This window comes from Argentina anserina, chromosome 3, assembly GCF_933775445.1.
Source record: "Argentina anserina chromosome 3, drPotAnse1.1, whole genome shotgun sequence".
NCBI classification, from domain to species: domain Eukaryota; kingdom Viridiplantae; phylum Streptophyta; class Magnoliopsida; order Rosales; family Rosaceae; genus Argentina; species Argentina anserina.
The window spans coordinates 24,670,350-24,691,117 of NC_065874.1; the positions used below are offsets into that span (position 1 = coordinate 24,670,350).

General features: G+C 39.3%; 2 protein-coding genes across 2 annotated transcripts; both read right to left on the bottom strand.

Moving 5' to 3' along the window:
* Positions 1-6,355: 6,355 nt before the first annotated feature.
* LOC126787308 (uncharacterized) lies at positions 6,356-8,007 on the bottom strand. The gene is made up of 4 exons (XM_050513215.1): positions 7,883-8,007; positions 6,855-7,094; positions 6,559-6,636; positions 6,356-6,436 (listed from the first exon to the last, which is right to left on the bottom strand). Exons 2-4 carry the CDS (start codon positions 7,020-7,022, stop codon positions 6,356-6,358), a joined length of 327 nt encoding a protein of 108 aa, XP_050369172.1. The 5' UTR covers positions 7,023-7,094; positions 7,883-8,007.
* Positions 8,008-19,236: 11,229 nt separating this feature from the next.
* On the bottom strand, positions 19,237-20,398 carry LOC126786223 (uncharacterized). The gene is made up of 2 exons (XM_050511984.1): positions 20,171-20,398; positions 19,237-19,959 (listed from the first exon to the last, which is right to left on the bottom strand). Exons 1-2 carry the CDS (start codon positions 20,283-20,285, stop codon positions 19,733-19,735), a joined length of 342 nt encoding a protein of 113 aa, XP_050367941.1. The 5' UTR covers positions 20,286-20,398; the 3' UTR covers positions 19,237-19,732.
* Between the last annotated feature and the right edge of the window lie 370 nt (positions 20,399-20,768).

Below are 20,768 nucleotides of genomic sequence, written 5' to 3' on the forward strand. Positions count from 1 at the left end.
ACCCGTCCGTTCCAAGCGGAGGGCTGGGCTTTGTGACTTGGGCGAAGGCTCTGGGTCAGATTGTCCCTAGAGCGGAGGGCAATGCGTGAGGCTGGTTTCACAGAGCAGCGATTACCTCCCGCCCCTTGCAGTGGAAGGATAACGGGTCGGTGCCTCCCGGATCCACCATGGCCCGCTGGACTCTGCCAATCGGACCTTCTCTTTTTCTGGCCCTCCATGTTTGCTCAATAGTGCTGATCATTCTTTTTTACCTCTGGTAGTGTGAATTCAGATCCTGTAAGCCATGCTTTGTTTTTATGCTCAAGCAATGTTTGCAGAATGGTGATGTGAGTATGGTAACATTTGCTTTCTGAAAAAAGAAGCAAGTATGGTAACATTTGTATCTATTCTATAGTTATTCTGGAAGGCAATAAACGCAGGAGATAGAGTAGACAGTGCCCTAAAGGACATGGCTGTACGTGTTCATGAAGAAGCTAGACAGAACTGAAGAAGCCATCAAGTCCCATGGAGATGACACATCAGGAGTTAAATTACGTTATTATTAATCTAACATGGTTGTTTCAGTTGCAACAATAGGATTCCTTTGGAGCAGAAGCACCATATTTGCTGCATTTATATGCTTATATGTTAACGTAGTGAATTATATTGATGTAATACGCTACACTCTTTGCTGATGCAGTACGCCGTGCTCCTTGTTCCTTTCCTGTCACAAGTAGCACAAGTCGTCAAAGTGGAGACCACGATGGCGTGGTCTTTAACTCTCCAATGCTCAAATTTGGTTGATGGTAATTTATGCAGAGTAACAGTGGATAGTTCAGTATACTTTCCTTATGAGGTTTAACCTTTTATTGTTGAGTTGAGGTAGATCATTTACTCATCTTCCGGTGTGGGACAAGGCCCGATTAAGGTGTTCTCTGAAGTCTTCTTTGAGATGCGTGTGAGGGCGCGTCCGTAGTTGGTTGGGCCGCTGGGTGACCCATTGCGCATGGCTCACTGCTGGTATTGCGAGACTGGGCTACTTATTAGCCTTAGCGTGCTGATTATAGCGGGCATAAGCCTATGCCAACAGTATAATTCCTAATGGATTAAATCATACCATCATTAGTCATTTTATCACCTCCACCAACTTTCAAATTTGTCAATTTGATTAGAGAGATCGAGGACAATTTCAAAGCCTAAGGTACAAGGCTCTGGGTGGTCATCTATCACCGTATGATTTTTTTTTCTCCACATCCTGTCACAAGTTCTATTCCCTCTTACACTATGCAATAAATTGAGTTAGCGTTATATATGGTTTAATTGAAGCAGGGAGTGGTGTTCCTCTTGTGTACTTATGAGATGCTTCAATGAGATCAGCAAAATCCTCTAAATTTGCTCTATCTTGCACCCGTTTCAATTTCCCGGGACCATTGATCGATAATGGTTCTGCAAGTGAAATAAAAACATGCCTTGATAGAACTGTGCTTCCTAAGATTCAAAAGTTACTCAGCGATTCAGTGTTAACATCACTCTTGCCGCGTGCACTGAGAGTACTAAAGTTGATACCTGGAGATGTATATAGACATAGAGTTATAGACTCGCAGCTACCTTGCATTATTCATCACATTTCTAATTTTTTTGAAAAATAGATTGGAAGCATCAGTGCTGAAGCTAGGAAGTGCGTTTGTTAGCTCACGAGACATGCATTGTGCCCCAAGGAAGCCCGGGAAAGTGTTCGGAGATGCTAGCTATATATAGGACCTGTAAACCAGAAGTTAGCTGCTGTTGCGATTTGCGAATTGCACTACTCACAGAGGGAGGAGCTAGAATATTAAATGCCTAACCAGCAAATTTGTTATGAACTTATGACGCTTGTATTTGATTAAGTTGAATATTTGATTAGCTGCCAATCAGATTAAATGGGTTTCGTAAAGCAACACATAGCAGCAGAGACTAAAAGCATTTACATATAGAGTACAGGGGATGGTGACTAACTTCTCATCCTCATGCACGTCATTAATTTCTGTTGAGTATAGACGCAATGCATATAAGCAGAATATAAACCATTTATAGAATATAGAGTTACATGGTGGCTCACTTCTCACTCCTTTTTGGTACGGTGTTACATAGCTTGAATCAATATATCATGCATAGTTAATAAACAAAAACGTCACACATAAGAAGATATTAAATTTACTTATAGAATTATTAGATAACCAATTATGTGTTAGAAGATTGGCTTACTTCTCATTCCTTTCTGCGCACTTGAGCAATGCAGGCTGGCTCTGGCCATTATATTTAGCCTACCATGCATACTCTCAGTACAAAGTACCACAAACACAAGATATACACTACAATATGGCGACCGAGAGTTCAAGCGACGATGACCTTCATCTCAAACAGTTGAAGGCCTTTGACGAATCCAAAGCTGGTGTGAAGGGATCGTCGAAGCAGGAATAACCACAATCCCAGAAATTTTCATCCATCCGACTATAGATCACGGCGAAGTAACCGAAACCGAGTTCAGTATTCCAGTGGTGGACCTCGCTGACTCAGTGGTTGCCATGAGCAGGCATGCATAGGTGATTGATGGAATCCGGCAGGCCGCGGAGACCGTGGGGTTGTTCCAGATGGTGAACCATGAAATACCTAAGAAGGTTCTTGATGAGATGCTGCAGGCGATGCGAGCGTTTCATGAGCTGCTAAAGTGAAAGCTGAGTACTACAGTAAGGACACCAAGAGGAAGGTCGGGTTTGTTGGTAGCCATAAGTCAGCTAGATCGAGTTCGATCTGTACATTATTGGAGGGATTCTTTCATATGTGACATGACTTCTGAGCCTCCGGAGCCTCAGGAACTGCCTGAGGTTTGCACTTTGCAGGTATATATACTAAACATAATTTGCTCTTATTAAGATTATTGTGTTAAGACCTCAGGATTTTAGTCCCCTCTCTCAATATCTTCTTTGAGTTAGAATACGTATTAAACATGACAATGATCTTTTCATCCTATATGATTATCAGTAGTTTAATTATATCCAATACATGTGCGAGTTATTGGGGGCGGATGGAATTTCGAGTTGATCTTCTCAGAGTACGACCAGGTACGGAAGCCTGAGAAGAACTATTTTCAACTATTCCTCCATCACCAGTTCGGCTAGTTCTTGGCTTCTTTCTCCTGGGTTCTACAGGTGGCTGACTCTGAGTAGCGCAATCTGGCTCATCATGTAATAACCCTAGATTTTAAAACAATATGTGAATTGATTTGAATTCTATTAAGTTTTGGAATTTCAAATAAAATGAAACTTATTGTTTGCGATGCTTTGAAACGAAAAACGGAAACGTTTTCGGAACGTTTATTAAGAAAAACGTTACGTTTCCGAACGAAAGTATCGACTTTTATTTCGTCGCTCGGTTACGAAAACTTTCTTCACGAAAGTTGTAGAGCTCGTCGATACGAGTTCGGGGATATGTGACACGTTCGAATCGGACGTCGGATGTAAAAGTTATTAACGATAGAAGTTAGTTTCCGATTTGGAAACGGGTATAAATAGGATATTTTTGTGAATTAGGGTTTCCAATTCAGGAAACCCTTCACTATCGTTTCGCACCGCCTCCATTTCTCTCTCCCTCCCTCGCGACTCTCTCTCCCCTACCTCTCCTTCCAAACCGGCGATTTCCCTCCGATCGCCTCCGTGCTTGACACCGCCGGTGTCACTGAGACCGCGCGACCACGACGTAGCGACGACGCACCCCGAGCGGGGATCGAGCGACACCGCCAGAGCTTGACCTCGGGCTCGTCGAGTTCGACGTGGCCGGCATCGCAGGAGCTCGGCGCCACCATCACGACCTCGCCCCTTCCTCCGCGACACGAATCTACCCGCTGGAGACTCACCTCGAGCACCGACTCCATCGACCCTCATCCCTCCGAAACCGAGTCTCACGGCGACTTTTGGGAGCTTCTCCGAGGGAATCCGACGATCCAAAACATCGATTGAGGTAATGGATCGATTAATTGAGTGTTGTGATTGAAGATTGTTGGTTGTTTGTGATTTTTTGTGGAGATCGGAGAGGGTTGAAGGGGGGTGGGTTACCGCCGTGTTAAGCGGCGCGTGAGAGCGTGTGAGATAGCATAAGGGCGGCGTGAGGCCGAGGAGGGGGAAGGAAGAAGAAAAGGGAGGAATTTGGGGCGGCGGTGGCATCACACGCGCCTTGGTTGGCGTCAGCGCGTGGGCCCCACGCGCGGCCGGCCGGAGGTGGCGCGTGTGCCACACGCGCCGCCGTGTGAGGCGGTGTGAGCAGTTTTGACAGAAGGGTATTTTGGTAATTTACTTAAATGTAAATGTAAATTTTATTTACTACGGTAAATGTAATTAAATTTTACCTTCGGTAAATGTAATTATAAATTACTTTTAGTAAATGTAAAAAGTAATTTGTAAAAGGGTAATTTAGTAAATTTTATTTACTGAGTTTGTATTTACATTTAAATCGTACGTATACGTACCGAAATACGTATTAATATTTATACGTGCAGAAATACGTATTAATATTTATACGTACATAAATACGTATTAATATTTATACGTACATAAATACGTATTATTATTTATACGTACAGAAATACGTATTAATATTTATACGTACAGAAATACGTATTAATATTTATACGTACAGAAATACGTATTATTATTTATACGTACAGAAATACGTATTTAATATTTATACGTACAGAAATACGTATATAGTACTTATACGTACAGAAATACGTATATAGTACTTATACGTACAGAAATACGTATATAGTACTTATACGTACAGAAATACGTATTAATTGAGTATTGTACAGTAACCGTGAATAGTAACAGTGAACAGTAATTTCGTAAAACCGAAAATTGCTGAACAGTAACCGATTATTACTGTTTCGGCATTTAAAGGTTTACGAATCGATTCTAAATGCTTGTCTTATCTTTTTAAGGTGATCGCTAAATCGAGGAAAGGAATTATCATCGGAAATTGTGGATTTACGCTCGAGTTTATATGGTGAGTAAAATCTCACTGAATTACGAATCTACCCTCGTGGTGATTCAACATTTTTGCAAGTGTGTTTATTTAATGAATTACAACATGTATATAACTTAGTGGACTACGTATATATAGTATAATGGTAATAAATACATATATATATATATATAGTTCATTAAATTACATACTGTTATTAATTCATTAAAAATAGTCATTTCGGTGACAGAAAAATTGTGCATGTGTGATTTTAATGGTACGATATGATGTGAGATTATCGTACGTAATTTTTCAGGTGTTTATGAAATATGACATGTATATGATATAGTGGACTATGTATGTATTGTATAAATGGTAAATAAATACGAATATATATAGTTTGCTATATAATATACTGTTATGATTTTTATTATGGATATATTGTGAAAGTTTTAAAACGTACAATTTGATGAGTGATTATTGTACATGATTTTATCACGAAAAATGTGAAATATTGTGATTTGTCTTCGGACGTGATGTGTGGTACAATATGATGTGAGATTATTGTACATGTGATTTTATCACGGAAAATGTGAAATATTGTGATTTGTCTTCGGACGTGATGTGTGGTACAATATGATGTGAGATTATTGTACATGTGAGGCAAGTCGGAACCTAGCCTTTGGCCGGGCGAAAGTTACGATACAGTTAGAGCTCTAGTCTGTCTGCCATAGTACTGCATGAAGGTAACGGGTGGTTATCTGCTCATGGGTACTCAGCTTGTTGTGGATGTTGGGTGGCGGGTGGTTACCCAACATCAGCGGTATACTAAGTGAGGGGTAACAGATGTGTACCAGCGCTCATTAGTTACCATTTTGTGAAAGTATTAGAGTAACCAGATGGGTTGCTCATTTCTCATGATTTTCATTATACTGTGTTGATGTGGAGTTGTGTCTTTTATGAGACAAGAGTTATATTAATATTTTACTCATACGAGCTGTAAAGCTTACCGGGTTTGTGTTGCAATCCCGGTGCACCAATATCAATGGTGTAGGGGATACTTCCGCAGGTGCTGAGTAGTGGTGATTGAGTGACGACTCCGAAGACTCGACGTCGTTCGCATCCAGTAGTGGTGAGGCTCTAGCATGGATTGTGTGTGAGATTTGGTGTAATTTTATTTGTGAGGTTGTTGTGAGGATTATACAATTCCATTTGTTATATGTTGAATTATAATTTGGTTTGTAATAATCGGCTTGACTGAGTTATATTTTAAACTCAGATGTGATCCGCTGCGACATTAAAATGATTTCGATTTCATTGAGATTATTTTGTGTTTAACGATTTTAAGATTTTGAGTTTTAAGCTCGAAATTTTAGGGTCGTTACACATCATCTTCCACAGCTTCTTCTTTTGGTCCAGTATATTGCCAGTGAGAACTGCAACTTGGACACACTGTTTCACCCTGAAATTCATCAAGCAGTACCAAATAAGTAGAACAATATCACCATTGGAGAAGAGTTTGGCAATGCTATAATCTAGTAAATTGTGGAGTGCAAAAATTATGGCTGTATCAATAGAATATACCTTTTTCTTAGCAAATAGATTTCCAAGGCAGTACTGATGAATTCGAACCTTACAGCCCTCTTTCTGGCATAACACTGCCTGTGACATATAATACACCGCCAAATTGTCATAAATGACAGCATTAGTACACTATGGGAGATTTGTACTATTAATAATTATTTAGAAGGAAGAAAGAAGCATAAGAGCAAGGCTATAACTGGTATAATTTGAAAATACTAAACAAGCTATCCAATTTTTAAGCAGTTAAAAACCACAAATTATGAATTGAACAATGGTGAGACAAAGCAAGAGACAACCTTCACCCCAGCTTCATTACACACTTCACATGAAGGAACATCATTATTGCGAAACCAACTTCGCAGATCAAGGAAGGATCTGACACCAAGTCCAACATGACCCTCAGCAGTAAAGGAAAGCCATTTATCCCCTACAAATTCATCAAGAGTTTTTTCCTTCTGGGACATTGAAAAGTTCTTCAATGCAGTAGGGATAGCAACTTGACCTCCTTGTGATTGTGACGCTGTACCAACGTTAACCTAAAGAAAGATCACCAGAGTTATCAAGCAAAAAGGTGCATGTACGAGACCTTTTCTTATTATTAGTGCATCCCTTTCATTAGTCTCGAAATCAGGTTCTTGTTGGCCATCCATTAGTTCTGCAGCCTCATCAATCTTTGCGAGTGGTGGTAAGTTACATGAATCTTAGAGAGTGTGCGTAGATCTTTTAGTTTGGACAAACAAGAGCATTTTACATGACATATGTTGATCATGAGGCTACTAGTTCTTAATCACAGAGACAGTTGTTGGTTTGTGCTTTTGTGCTGCCTTCTAGTCTCATACATTATACACATCTCAGACACCATATTATATTTTATATCTAATCGCTCAGGTTAACTTGATCAAAGTAATCAGTAAAGGAGGCCAAATCAACACTTTTTCTTTGGATCAAGGGAGACTCCATGACACCCTTACAAACTAAGTTAGAGTAAGGTGGATATATACCTAGAGATCTGGGATTTCTACTAAGAGCTTTCTATAAATATCTAAACCACCAGTAATCCATTTTAAAAACTTCTTTATTGGGTAAGTCCTTGCTCAACTAAATACAATTTTAAAAATGTACTGTTCCTCGTTTGTGTTTGTAAAACTGGAAAACAGGCAGTCAAGCAGGCAAATAATACTTGCCACTTGCTAGTCTATTTCAGAAAAAATAAAAAAATAAACAAGATCTACTTGATCAAATTACACTGTTTTATAAAAATTAATGCAATTAAAAGACGATGCTTTGCTGCAAAAATGGAGTTAGTAAGCAAAAATTGTCAAACCTGATTCTCTAATCGTAGATTAAGAGCTTCACTGCTAGATATGGTTCCTTGAGCAGCTTCTTGCACTATCGCTTCTATCTGATGATATTAAAAGAATAGACCAGATAATATAAATGAATTTGATAATACCATAAAAGACTCAAAAGCAAGATTGAGCCACATACAATTTAAAAAAAAAAACTAAAAAATCAGCCCAATTTTTAACATGTACTGTACGTTGTTCTTAACATACTCATCCAAAAACATGGATTACCGCTCCAGCATGCACATAATGCACAATTGCATCTGTTTACACACCCTCCACAGATACAAACATAAAACTAAAGACCCTCAACGAAGGAGTGCTGTAGCAAAAGCCCTATTCCAACCAACTGCATCAGTTCTATGAGAGAAGTGCACTGAGATTCTAATCACTGGTATCCTGTTTGTTTAACTATTGGCTTCAAGGCTTCTTTTGAAATCATGAGCTGATTCCTTGCTTCAGAAACACTAGTGAAGATTTAAATTTTACTAATTTACCATTTGTCCTAAGTATCATAGTATCATACATGGTATTTTAGAAAATAAATATTCTTCTCTAGGAGCCACACAGCTGACAAGTAAAATTGACTGGCTGGGGAAAATACTTATTAGCAAACAAAGAAATAGAAGGTATAAGAAGATTGAAAAGAAAGAACCAAAGAGGAGTCAACAGTTGGCATATCAAACATCAACACACTTAATAATAATACAAACAAGTAAAAGCACAAGAGTAGGGACACAAAAGAAAGTAAAACCCAAAAGAGCCGGAGTCCCACCAGTGTTGGCTCCAGTAAGGAAATACCATATACGTAATAGCTCAGATCAGAGATGAGTTTAGCACAATATAGTGGGTCAACGACGCTCCTAAGGTGAGAAGCCAAAAGAGCTTTTGTGCTAGCATCAGCTAATAAGATACACATTAGTTCTAGTAGATTTCATATAATAACATAGTCAACCCAAACAGGTTATAAAACTCAAGAGTACAATTTCACGACTAATTTCTTATACCCATATGAAACTTGCAGACTGTGATAAGTTGTAATAACCCTAAATTTCAAACAATATTTGAGTGGATTTGAATTCTATAAAATTGTGAAATTTAAATTAGAATGGATGTGTTTGGTTACGACGTTACGAAACGAGTAACGGAGACGTTATCGGAACGTTTAATTCGAAAAACGTTATGTTTCCGAACGATTATATCGACTTTTATTCCGTTGCTCGGTTGCGAAAACTTTCTTCACGAAAGTTGTAGAGCTCGTCGATACGAGTTCGTGAGTATGTGACACGTTCGAATCGGACGTCGGAGGTAAAAGTTATTAACGTCGGAAGTTAGTTTCCGATTTTTGAAACGAGTATAAATAGACATTTTTCAGATTAGGGTTTCCATTATTGGAAACCCTTCTCTCTCTCCTTCTCCCCGCCGCTCTCTCTTTCTCTCTTCACAGTCTCGGTCCTCTCTTCTCCTTCTCTCGGCTTCCTCCCTCTTCCCCTCGACCCCAAGCACTCTCCCTCTCCCTCTCCCCGAGACTCTCCCTCTCACCCGAAACTCACTCATCTCCATCGGCTTCACCACCGATCTCCCCCCTTAGGGAGACGTGGCCCTCACCGCCCGTCTAGGAGGCGTCGCACCTCCCCGCACAAGCGACCCCGAGGTCGACTCCCTCTCTCTCGCCGCACCGGAGCTCCACCAAGACGTTGACTTTTCCTCCGCCTTATCCAAGCCATCTCCGGTGGTTTTAAAGCACGAATGAGGTGAGGTTTAGCATGAATAGGTTGTTGTGATGCTTGTTGTACGATTTGTGGTTGTTTGGTTGCGATTTGGAAGAGTTTGGAGGAGTTACCGCCGCCTAGAGGCGGCGCGTGTGGAGGCGTGGGGTGGCGTAGGGGCTGCCTAGGAGCGGAGGAAGGAATAGGGGAGAAAGGAGGAGAGTTTGGAGGCGGCGGTGGCGTGATACGCGCCGTGGTTAGCCTCGGCGCGTGGGCCCCACGCGCGGCCCGCCGGAGGTGGCGCGTGTGCCACACGCGCCGTCGTGTGAGGCGGTGGGAACAGTTTTGACAGAAGGGTATTTTGGTAATTTACTGTGTACGGTAAATGTAATTTTATTTACTACGGTAAATGTAATTAAATTTTACCTTCGGTAAATGTAAATATAAATTACTTTAAGTAAATGTAAAAAGTAATTGTAAAAGGTAAATAGTAAATTTTATTTACTGAGATTGTATTTACATTTAAATCGTACGTATACGTACAGAAATACGTATATAATATTTATACGTACAGAAATACGTATATAATATTTATACGTACAGAAATACGTATATAATATTTATACGTACAGAAATACGTATTAATATTTATACGTACAGAAATACGTATATAATATTTATACGTACAGAAATACGTATATAATTTTTATACGTACAGAAATACGTATATAATATTTATACGTACAGAAATACGTATATAATATTTATACGTACAGAAATACGTATATAATATTTATACGTACAGAAATACGTATTAATATTTATACGTACAGAAATACGTGAATAGTAACAGTGAACAGTAACACTGAACAGTAACTTCGTAAAAACCGAAAATTGCTGAACAGTAACCGATTATTACTGTTTCGGCATTTAAAAGTTTACGAAACGATCCTAAATTCATTTCTTATCTTTTCAAGGTGATCTATAAAGCGAGGAAAGGAAATTATCTTCGGAAATTGTGGGATTCACGCTCAAGTCAATAAGGTGAGTAAAATCTCACTTATTTACGAATCTACCCTTGCGGTGATTCAAGATTTTGCAAGAGTTTTTAATATTGAATTACGACACGTATACAATATAGTGGATTACATATATATCGTATAAATGGTAATAAGTACATATATATATAATTTGCTATATTATATACTGTTATGAATTCATTAGAATTGGTCATTTCGAATGACGAGAATTAAATGTTGAGCATGTGATGTGATTTTTGTACAATATGAGGTGTGATTATTGTACGTGGTTTTAACATGAGTTTGTTAAAATGTTTTGTCTTCGGACGAGTTTTTGTCTTCGGACGTGTTTATGAAATATGACATGTATACGATATAATGGATTATATATATATTGTATAAATGGTAAATATGTACATATATATATAGTTTGCTATATAATATACTGTTATGATTTTATCGTGATTTATGTCATTTCGATGACGAGATTTAAATATCAAGCATGTGATTTTGATTTGTACAATATGATGTGAGATTATTGTACGTGATTTTAACATTGAGATTGTTAAAATGTTGATTTGTCTTCGGACATGATTTTTGGTACAATATGATGTGAGATTATTGTACGTGATTTTAACATTGAGATTGTTAAAATGTTGATTTGTCTTCGGACATGATTTTTGGTACAATATGATGTGAGATTATTGTACGTGATTTTAACATTGAGATTGTTAAAATGTTGATTTGTCTTCGGACATGATTTTTGGTACAATATGATGTGAGATTATTGTACGTGATTTTTAACATTGAGATTGTTAAAATGTTGATTTGTCTTCGGACGTGATTGGTACAATATGATGTGAGATTATTGTACGTGTGTGGCAAGTCGGAACCTAGCCTTTGGCCGGGCGAAAGTTACGATACAGTTAGAGCTCTAGTCTGTCTGCCTTAGTACTGCATGTGAGGTAACGGGTGGTTATCTGCTCATGGGTACTCAGTTTATTTTGGATGTTGGGTAGCGGGTGGCTATCCAATATCAGCGGTGTATTACGAGAGGGGTAACAGATGTGTACCAGCGTTCTTGGTACCCGTATTATAAATGCATTTGGGTAACCAGAAGGGTTACTTAATTTCTCATGAGCGCTTCTTTTTCTTTGGGACAACTAGATGGGCCGTCCACTGACTCATGAGTGCATTTATATTTGTTTGATTTGTGGATTTTCGTATATATTGATATGCGAGTTATATATTTTCATTTTACTCATACGAGCTGTTTACAATCCCGGTGCACCAATTCGATGGTGTAGTGGATAACTCCGCAGGTGTGGATTAGCGGGAATTGACGGACCGCTCAGAGGACTTGAAGTTATTTATCTCCAGCTTGCGTGAGGATTTGGTGTGACTATCTTGTGAGGATTATACATTTCCAATTGATATAATGTTGAATTATATGTTTGGTTTGTAATAATTGGTTTCTGAGTTGTATTGAGAACTCAGTGATGATCCGCTGTGCACGTTAAATGATTTCGATTTAAATTGAGATTGTTTTAGTGTTCTAACGACTTTGAAATTTTTGAGTTTTTAGGCTCGAAATTTTGGGGTCGTTACTGTTGGTATCAGAGCCTAAGTGCGTATTTGGCGATTATCAATACCATCCGGGAGCGATGATCCGACTGCAGGCGGGCTCCCATCACATGCTCCTCGGTATTGATATGTCGTCGGGTACGCGAGAGTGTTAGGAGCCATACCTTATGGTTTGGTCCTGTAGAGAGTATTGTGACGATACTCCGATGATTCACCTTCTTCTGAGATTTCATGATTGATATTAGTTGGATCTATTTTGTCTAATCCGAGACTTCACATGCATGACTGAGTGTTAAATTGTTGAATGGTGATGAATTTGGAAAAAGGGCCGTGAACAGGGCCGAGGACGGACGATAGGTCGCGGCCGAGGTAGGGTTGCAGGCCGAGTCCGCAATGTGGAGAACCTTTACGAGGAGGCTGCTCCACGGGCAGAACAGGTTGACCGTGCTACTGTCGTTAGAGACGACGATAGTCGTGTGTTAAGTTGATCAAGGACTTTAATCGTCTGTCAACGTCTTATTTCATAGAGGCCTGGATCATATGGTAGTGGACCACTGGATCGAGGGCATCATAATCTACTTTGAGATGATTGAGTACCCTGAGAAAGAGAAAAAGATGATATCGACACTTATTAGTGATAGTTCGGTAGAGGAGATGGTAGGATTGACTCCTACATCTATGAGAAACTCTTTATGTGTCACTTCGCATTTGGAGTGTTCCTCGAATTGGAGACAATGAAAGGCTTGTCCTATTGTGAGTGGAAGTGGAGAGTTCTCTGCTTATTTGATCGTGATTCCGGATCACACCTATGATGTGATCATAGGAATTGATTGGTTGAGTACGCAGTACACGGTGATTGATTGTTTTGACATGGTGGGTTCATTCGTAGACCCAGGAAATCAGAGTTTCGTATCTTTGACTCGAGGCGGATAATGTCATGAGAGTTTTTGAGTCATGGCATATGTTGAGTATGTGGATCTGAAGTAGCTATCACATACATCGTTGTGATATCAGAGTAAAGTGAGACGTTTCAGGAGATACTGTGTTATAGCCCCTATAACGAAGACGACGTATGAATGAGACAAATGAATTCAAAGACTTAATGACTGGTGCGATCAGCTTAGAGAGGCTACAATACTCCCTGAGTTTGACATGCGATCCAAATACTGGAATGCTAACAGGTTTGAGTATATAGTTTCCTATCAGGGCAGAGAACTATCAAGGAGTCTTGATAGAGAGCGTTGACCCTATATTGAGGGATGTTCAGTGTTTAAATGTTAAGGACTAGATTTTAGTTATGCAACTAATCTAAGTTGAAGCCTAACAAGGTTGAGATATTACGTTCAGGTAAGAGATGTGTAGACCATAGGTTGGAGGTGGTTAACGAAAATTTTCGTGACTAGCATCTCTAACGCTATTGGTAACAGAGTGGTAGGGCGTATGATACGTCCATAAAGTGGTAATACAATTATTAAATTGAGATTCACATTTTGTCGATGTGACATTCCAAACTTGTTTTGGTTCGGCTATAGACAATTGATGTTACACATTGTTCTTGGCTGAGCAAGAAATATAAGGTGATGGAGAAATCTCAATGTGGCGATATGAATTAATTATTTGCTAGATGAGCATTTAAATGAGAACGCTGGTCTTTCAAGATTTATTTATTTTGGTGTTGGGGATTGGAACTTCACAATGCCACTGGTCCAAATGAGACGCAATGGCGGTGAAGTAACTCTATTGAAGGTAAGGTATGTGATGACCTTAGCTTAGTGGTATTTTAACGAATTGGTCGTGACAAGTACATTCTAACTGGTAAGAAAATGGTTGAGGACTAAATCTTCTTTTCAAGTGCAAGTGGTGTTAGTGTTGGAGACTTAGAGTTTTTTTCCCCTCTATGCATCAGATTCTTTATTGTTGGATAAGGCGAAGTTGACTGAAGTGTTCAACAAGGGATAAATTTTACGATAAAGAGTAATCAATTATATTACTGCTTGCAGAGAAGTTATTTTGGCCGAATGCGTTGGCCATGAGGGTTCTTAATGAAAGTAAAGAAACAACTGTTTAGAGTGGTGGTATAGCGATCATTTTGGGTTAGTTTTGAGGAGATGGTGGACCTAATATTGGGTTCTGTTGAAGTAATTACTAAACTTATTAGTACTACAACGGTGGGAGGAACCAATATCTTAGATGATGCACTGGGGCATTTGTGTGGGACCGTATGTCATGCTTTTGAGGCATGTATGAACCAGGGGTAAAGTATATCTCGGTTGTGGTCGTGTTGGATTTTGCGCGGTAAAGTTCACCTAATTTTTCATGTTCCACCGTTGGGAGATAAATACATTCTTTGTTTGAACCCCAAATTGTGGCATACCACTCATGGAAGCAGGAAGCTGTAATTAATTTTCGACGGTAAGTTTTGGTGAGTGTGATGGGATGCGTGATGCGTCACTCTTGTGGTGGCGGTAGAGGTTCTCTACTGCCTTGTGCGTATATTAGTCGATTCTCTGGTGAATTTTTTTTAGAGTAATTCTTAATCCAATGTGGTGTTCTGTGGTGGTTGTGAACTCAATGAGTTAAGATTTCTTTATCGTGTTGCCGATACAAATATGGTACTTGAGTGGGTATCATGCACGACAACCTTTTATGGTTATAATAAGATGATCATGAAAGGAGATTATTTTGTTGATTGGAAGGAATGGTAGGTTCGTTATTCTAGCGATGCATTGTGGTGAAGTCATGAAGGTAGTGTCGTGATAAAGCACGTTTATTTGAAAACCACTATGTGTGATGAAAGTAGTAGGCATGTGTTAATCATTGAATTGACTCATGTTAGATGTTGAGAGTTTTGACCATGTGTTCTTGAAGGTTTCGCCTATGAGGGGTGTAGTGAGATTTGGCAAGAAGGGAAAGTTGGCTCCGAGGTACGTTGGACCCTTTGAGATACTTGAGAAAGTGGGTGAACTAGCTTATCGGCTAGCCTTGCCTACTAGCATGTCGGGCGTTCACAACGTCTTCCACGTTTCCATGCTGAGGAAGTATGTACCAGATGAGTCACATGTGATCGATTATAGCACCATTGAAGTGAAGGAAAATGCCACTTTTGTTGTCGAACCGGTTCGTATTCTGGATAGGTCCACAAAGAAGCTTCGGAGGAAAGACGTGGAGCTAGTCAAGGTATTGTGGAGTCACCATGATGAGGGTGATGCATCTTGGGAGCTAGAGTCAGACATGATGACTAGATATCCACAGTTGTTTGTTGAGTGAGCTTGAATTTCGGGACGAAATTCCTTTAAGGGGGGTAGATTGTAATAACCCTAAATTTCAAACAATATTTGAGTGGATTTGAATTCTATAAAATTGTGAAATTTAAATTAGAATGGATGTGTTTGGTTACGACGTTACGAAACGAGTAACGGATACGTTATCGGAACGTTTAATTCGAAAAACGTTACGTTTTCGAACGATTATATCGACTTTTATTCCGTTGCTCGGTTGCGAAAACTTTCTTCACGAAAGTTGTAGAGCTCGTCGATACGAGTTCGTGAGTATGTGACACGTTCGAATCGGACGTCGGAGGTAAAAGTTATTAACGTCGGAAGTTAGTTTCCGATTTTTGAAACGAGTATAAATAGACATTTTTCAGATTAGGGTTTCCATTATTGGAAACCCTTCTCTCTCTCCTTCTCCCCGCCGCTCTCTCTTTCTCTCTTCACAGTCTCGGTCCTCTCTTCTCCTTCTCTCGGCTTCCTCCCTCTTCCCCTCGACCCCAAGCACTCTCCCTCTCCCTCTCCCTGAGACTCTCCCTCTCACCCGAAACTCACTCATCTCCATCGGCTTCACCACCGATCTCCCCCCTTAGGGAGACGTGGCCCTCACCGCCGGTCTAGGAGGCGTCGCACCTCCCCGCACAAGCGACCCCGAGGTCGACTCCCTCTCTCTCGCTGCACCGGAGCTCCACCAAGACGTTGACTTTTCCTCCGCCTTATCCAAGCCATCTCCGGTGGTTTTAAAACACGAATGAGGTGAGGTTTAGCATGAATAGGTTGTTGTGATGCTTGTTGTACGATTTGTGGTTGTTTGGTTGCGATTTGGAAGAGTTTGGAGGAGGAGGAGTTACCGCCGCCTAGAGGCGGCGCGTGTGGAGGCGTGGGGTGGCGTAGGGGCTGCCTAGGAGCGGAGGAAGGAATAGGGGAGAAAGGAGGAGGGTTTGGAGGCGGCGGTGGCGTGATACGCGCCGTGGTTAGCCTCGGCGCGTGGGCCCCACGCGCGGCCCGCCGGAGGTGGCGCGTGTGCCACACGCGCCGCCGTGTGAGGCGGTGGGAACAGTTTTGACAGAAGGGTATTTTGGTAATTTACTGTGTACGGTAAATGTAATTTTATTTACTACGGTAAATGTAATTAAATTTTACCTTCGGTAAATGTAAATATAAATTACTTTCAGTAAATGTAAAAAGTAATTGTAAAAGGTAAATAGTAAATTTTATTTACTGAGATTGTATTTACATTTAAATCGTACGTATACGTACAGAAATACGTATATAATTTTTATACGTACAGAAATACGTATATAATATTTATACGTACAGAAATACGTATATAATATTTATACGTACAGAAATACGTATATAATATTTATACGTACAGAAATACGTATTAATATTTATACGTACAGAAATACGTGAATAGTAACAGTGAACAGTAACACTGAACAGTAACTTCGTAAAAACCGAAAATTGCTGAACAGTAACCGATTATTACTGTTTCGGCATTTAAAAGTTTACGAAACGATCCTAAATTCATTTCTTATCTTTTCAAGGTGATCTATAAAGCGAGGAAAGGAAATTATCTTCGGAAATTGTGGGATTCACGCTCAAGTCAATAAGGTGAGTAAAATCTCACTTATTTACGAATCTACCCTTGCGGTGATTCAAGATTTTGCAAGAGTTTTTAATATTGAATTACGACACGTATACAATATAGTGGATTACATATATATCGTATAAATGGTAATAAGTACATATATATATAATTTGCTATATTATATACTGTTATGAATTCATTAGAATTGGTCATTTCGAATGACGAGAATTAAATGTTGAGCATGTGATGTGATTTTTGTACAATATGAGGTGTGATTATTGTACGTGGTTTTAACATGAGTTTGTTAAAATGTTTTGTCTTCGGACGAGTTTTTGTCTTCGGACGTGTTTATGAAATATGACATGTATACGATATAATGGATTATATATATATTGTATAAATGGTAAATATGTACATATATATATAGTTTGCTATATAATATACTGTTATGATTTTATCGTGATTTATGTCATTTCGATGACGAGATTTAAATATCAAGCATGTGATTTTGATTTGTACAATATGATGTGAGATTATTGTACGTGATTTTAACATTGAGATTGTTAAAATGTTGATTTGTCTTCGGACATGATTTTTGGTACAATATGATGTGAGATTATTGTACGTGATTTTAACATTGAGATTGTTAAAATGTTGATTTGTCTTCGGACATGATTTTTGGTACAATATGATGTGAGATTATTGTACGTGATTTTAACATTGAGATTGTTAAAATGTTGATTTGTCTTCGGACATGATTTTTGGTACAATATGATGTGAGATTATTGTACGTGATTTTTAACATTGAGATTGTTAAAATGTTGATTTGTCTTCGGACGTGATTGGTACAATATGATGTGAGATTATTGTACGTGTGTGGCAAGTCGGAACCTAGCCTTTGGCCGGGCGAAAGTTACGATACAGTTAGAGCTCTAGTCTGTCTGCCTTAGTACTGCATGTGAGGTAACGGGTGGTTATCTGCTCATGGGTACTCAGTTTATTTTGGATGTTGGGTAGCGGGTGGCTATCCAATATCAGCGGTGTATTACGAGAGGGGTAACAGATGTGTACCAGCGTTCTTGGTACCCGTATTATAAATGCATTTGGGTAACCAGAAGGGTTACTTAATTTCTCATGAGCGCTTCTTTTTCTTTGGGACAACCAGATGGGCCGTCCACTGACTCATGAGTGCATTTATATTTGTTTGATTTGTGGATTTTCGTATATATTGATATGCGAGTTATATATTTTCATTTTACTCATACGAGCTGTAAAGCTTACCGGGTTTGTGTTTACAATCCTGGTGCACCAATTCGATGGTGTAGTGGATAACTCCGCAGGTGTGGATTAGCGGGAATTGACGGACCGCTCAGAGGACTTGAAGTTATTTATCTCCAGCTTGCGTGAGGATTTGGTGTGACTATCTTGTGAGGATTATACATTTCCAATTGATATAATGTTGAATTATATGTTTGGTTTGTAATAATTGGTTTCTGAGTTGTATTGAGAACTCAGTGATGATCCGCTGTGCACGTTAAATGATTTCGATTTAAATTGAGATTGTTTTAGTGTTCTAACGACTTTGAAATTTTTGAGTTTTTAGGCTCGAAATTTTGGGGTCGTTACATAAGTCGAATTCCAATAGAACCAAGTTACCATAGTTCAGGGGTCTCATTTCAATTGAGTAGTCGCATGGACTAGCGGATTCAAAATCTGTAAAAATGATTAAAAAATTGATTGTTTTACGTTTAGATATTGTAGTAGTCTATCCTTCAAATTTCAATTATGAAATCCCAATCACTTTAACATTTCAAATAGTGCATACGTTATCTTAGTACTCATCAAATTTAGTCTGTGTCACACAGCACTAGCAAATAGATTGAAATAATATAAGTACCAAATCTAGCCACAGATTCTTGTAATTGGACTTGTCAATCCAATTTATAGAAAGGGAAAGAGAGAGTAAGAGAAGCAGGGGACTACAACATGTTGATAACTGCAATCCTGAAAATGCTTAATCTAACAATCACCCAAAAAACAGAAAAAGTAAGGAAAATTATGACAATCTGATTCCAATATCCAACTATCATTCAGATTATCAATTTCAGATTTTGGTCAACCTTAATATCTGAACCCAGGTTGAAAGAAAGATTATACACACGCTTCTTCAAACTCTATTAGAAACTGAGGTTGTCTAAGACGTCCAACAGATTTCTAAACCCGCAACCACCCCCCGGGCGGCCTTTTTTTGCTAGCTTGTCAATCTATTCCGTCTGATCGATCACAAAGCTGCACTAAGCCAGTAGTGGCAAATGCAAGGAGGCATTTCAAAACCTTAAGGAGGTTGATACTTCAGATTTCCAATGAAGAGACCACATCTCAGCATTTTCCTCCTTGACTCAACACATGCACCTGGTCACCACCATTAACACAGCATATATTCTCATCACATACCCTCCCCTTCACGCACATTGTTCCACTTTAGACAACTAAATTGTTGAGTTGTTTGTAACAGTTAACTCACGATACAAGGAACCCAACATTTTTTCTGGAACGCACAGTCACAGCATAGCTGATACACTAAAGATAATCAGAAAGCAGCAAAGTCATCTTACAGTAAAAGCTAAATAAACAGATGCAATAAGATGAGTTTCTAAACCAGTAAAAAGACTTTGGAACTTGCAATAGCCTTATAGAAAGCAATCTGCGCAACAGAATAAGTAGTTCCCAGCTTCGATTCGTCGTCGGAAACATTATTGACAACTCCATAATGAACCTGACCATCATACTGATTCCTGCATGCCCGCAGCTCAAACTGAACATACGAAAGCGCCTTGTTTATCCTCAGAAGATAGTCATCAAACGCCTTCCGACGAACACCTGTTTCCACCATCACAGATAACAACAATTACTCCCTCTAGTTTCAACTCCACATCATGACAGTCAATAACTGCGAATCCCCCAAGCTCAATGCCCCGAAGAATTCCATAAAAATGTCAACTTTCGAGTAAAGTTGGTTACTTTGTTATCAATTTCGGTCCAATTTTGATATGAACAGAGGAATAGGGGAAGGGTTTGAAGCAGTGGGGACCTGGGGTTTCTCCGGTGAGCTCCGAGAACATGCGGTGGAACCGGGCCTCTTTGAGTGGGCCACGAGAGAGCAGAGCTTGGATCAGAGTGTGGTGCTTGGCGTTCAGTTCCGGCATTGTTTGAAAACCTAGGGCTTTTTCGCTAAATTGAGAGAGACAAAGTAAATAGGGGGTTTTTTAAATCAGGAATTAGGGTTTTTTGAGAAGAAGGAGAGAGAAGGATTGAAGGAAGTGGGGGGTTGGATGGCGGGAGGAGAATGAGTGAAATAAGAAATTACACAGGCCATGATCCTTCTGAGAACCGACTAATTGCCTTATAATTTTTCTCAATATTAGAGTTGGTGGCATTACGTCCTTTTTGTGAGTCTACGTTATTTTTAGGGTCAGGTGAATAATGAGTAAATTATCCCTACTGAAATAAGGTTCAAAAGTTAGGGGGGAGTTTAGTGCTTGACTTTAGGGGGTGTATTCAATCTAGATTTTAATTGATTTTGTTTGACTCTTTATAATTCGTAGAGTCTTATTGATTTACAGAATCCATAGATTGTTTAAACTCCATATTGAGTTTACCAGATTCTGTTACATTGAATTAGAAAGATT

Bases quoted from the DNA above. Each gene is read 5' to 3' on its own strand.
- LOC126787308 (XM_050513215.1), bottom strand. From the start codon at position 7,022: ATGTCCCAGAAGGAAAAAACTCTTGATGAATTTGTAGGGGATAAATGG. The intron at 6,637-6,854 runs GTTGTCTCTTGC...TATATGTCACAG, and splicing joins GTAATGAAGCTGGGGTGAAG to GCAGTGTTATGCCAGAAAGA. The intron at 6,437-6,558 runs GTATATTCTATT...GATGAATTTCAG, and splicing joins ATCTATTTGCTAAGAAAAAG to GGTGAAACAGTGTGTCCAAG.
- LOC126786223 (XM_050511984.1), bottom strand. From the start codon at position 20,285: ATGCCGGAACTGAACGCCAAGCACCACACTCTGATCCAAGCTCTGCTC. The intron at 19,960-20,170 runs GTCCCCACTGCT...TGGTGGAAACAG, and splicing joins GCTCACCGGAGAAACCCCAG to GTGTTCGTCGGAAGGCGTTT.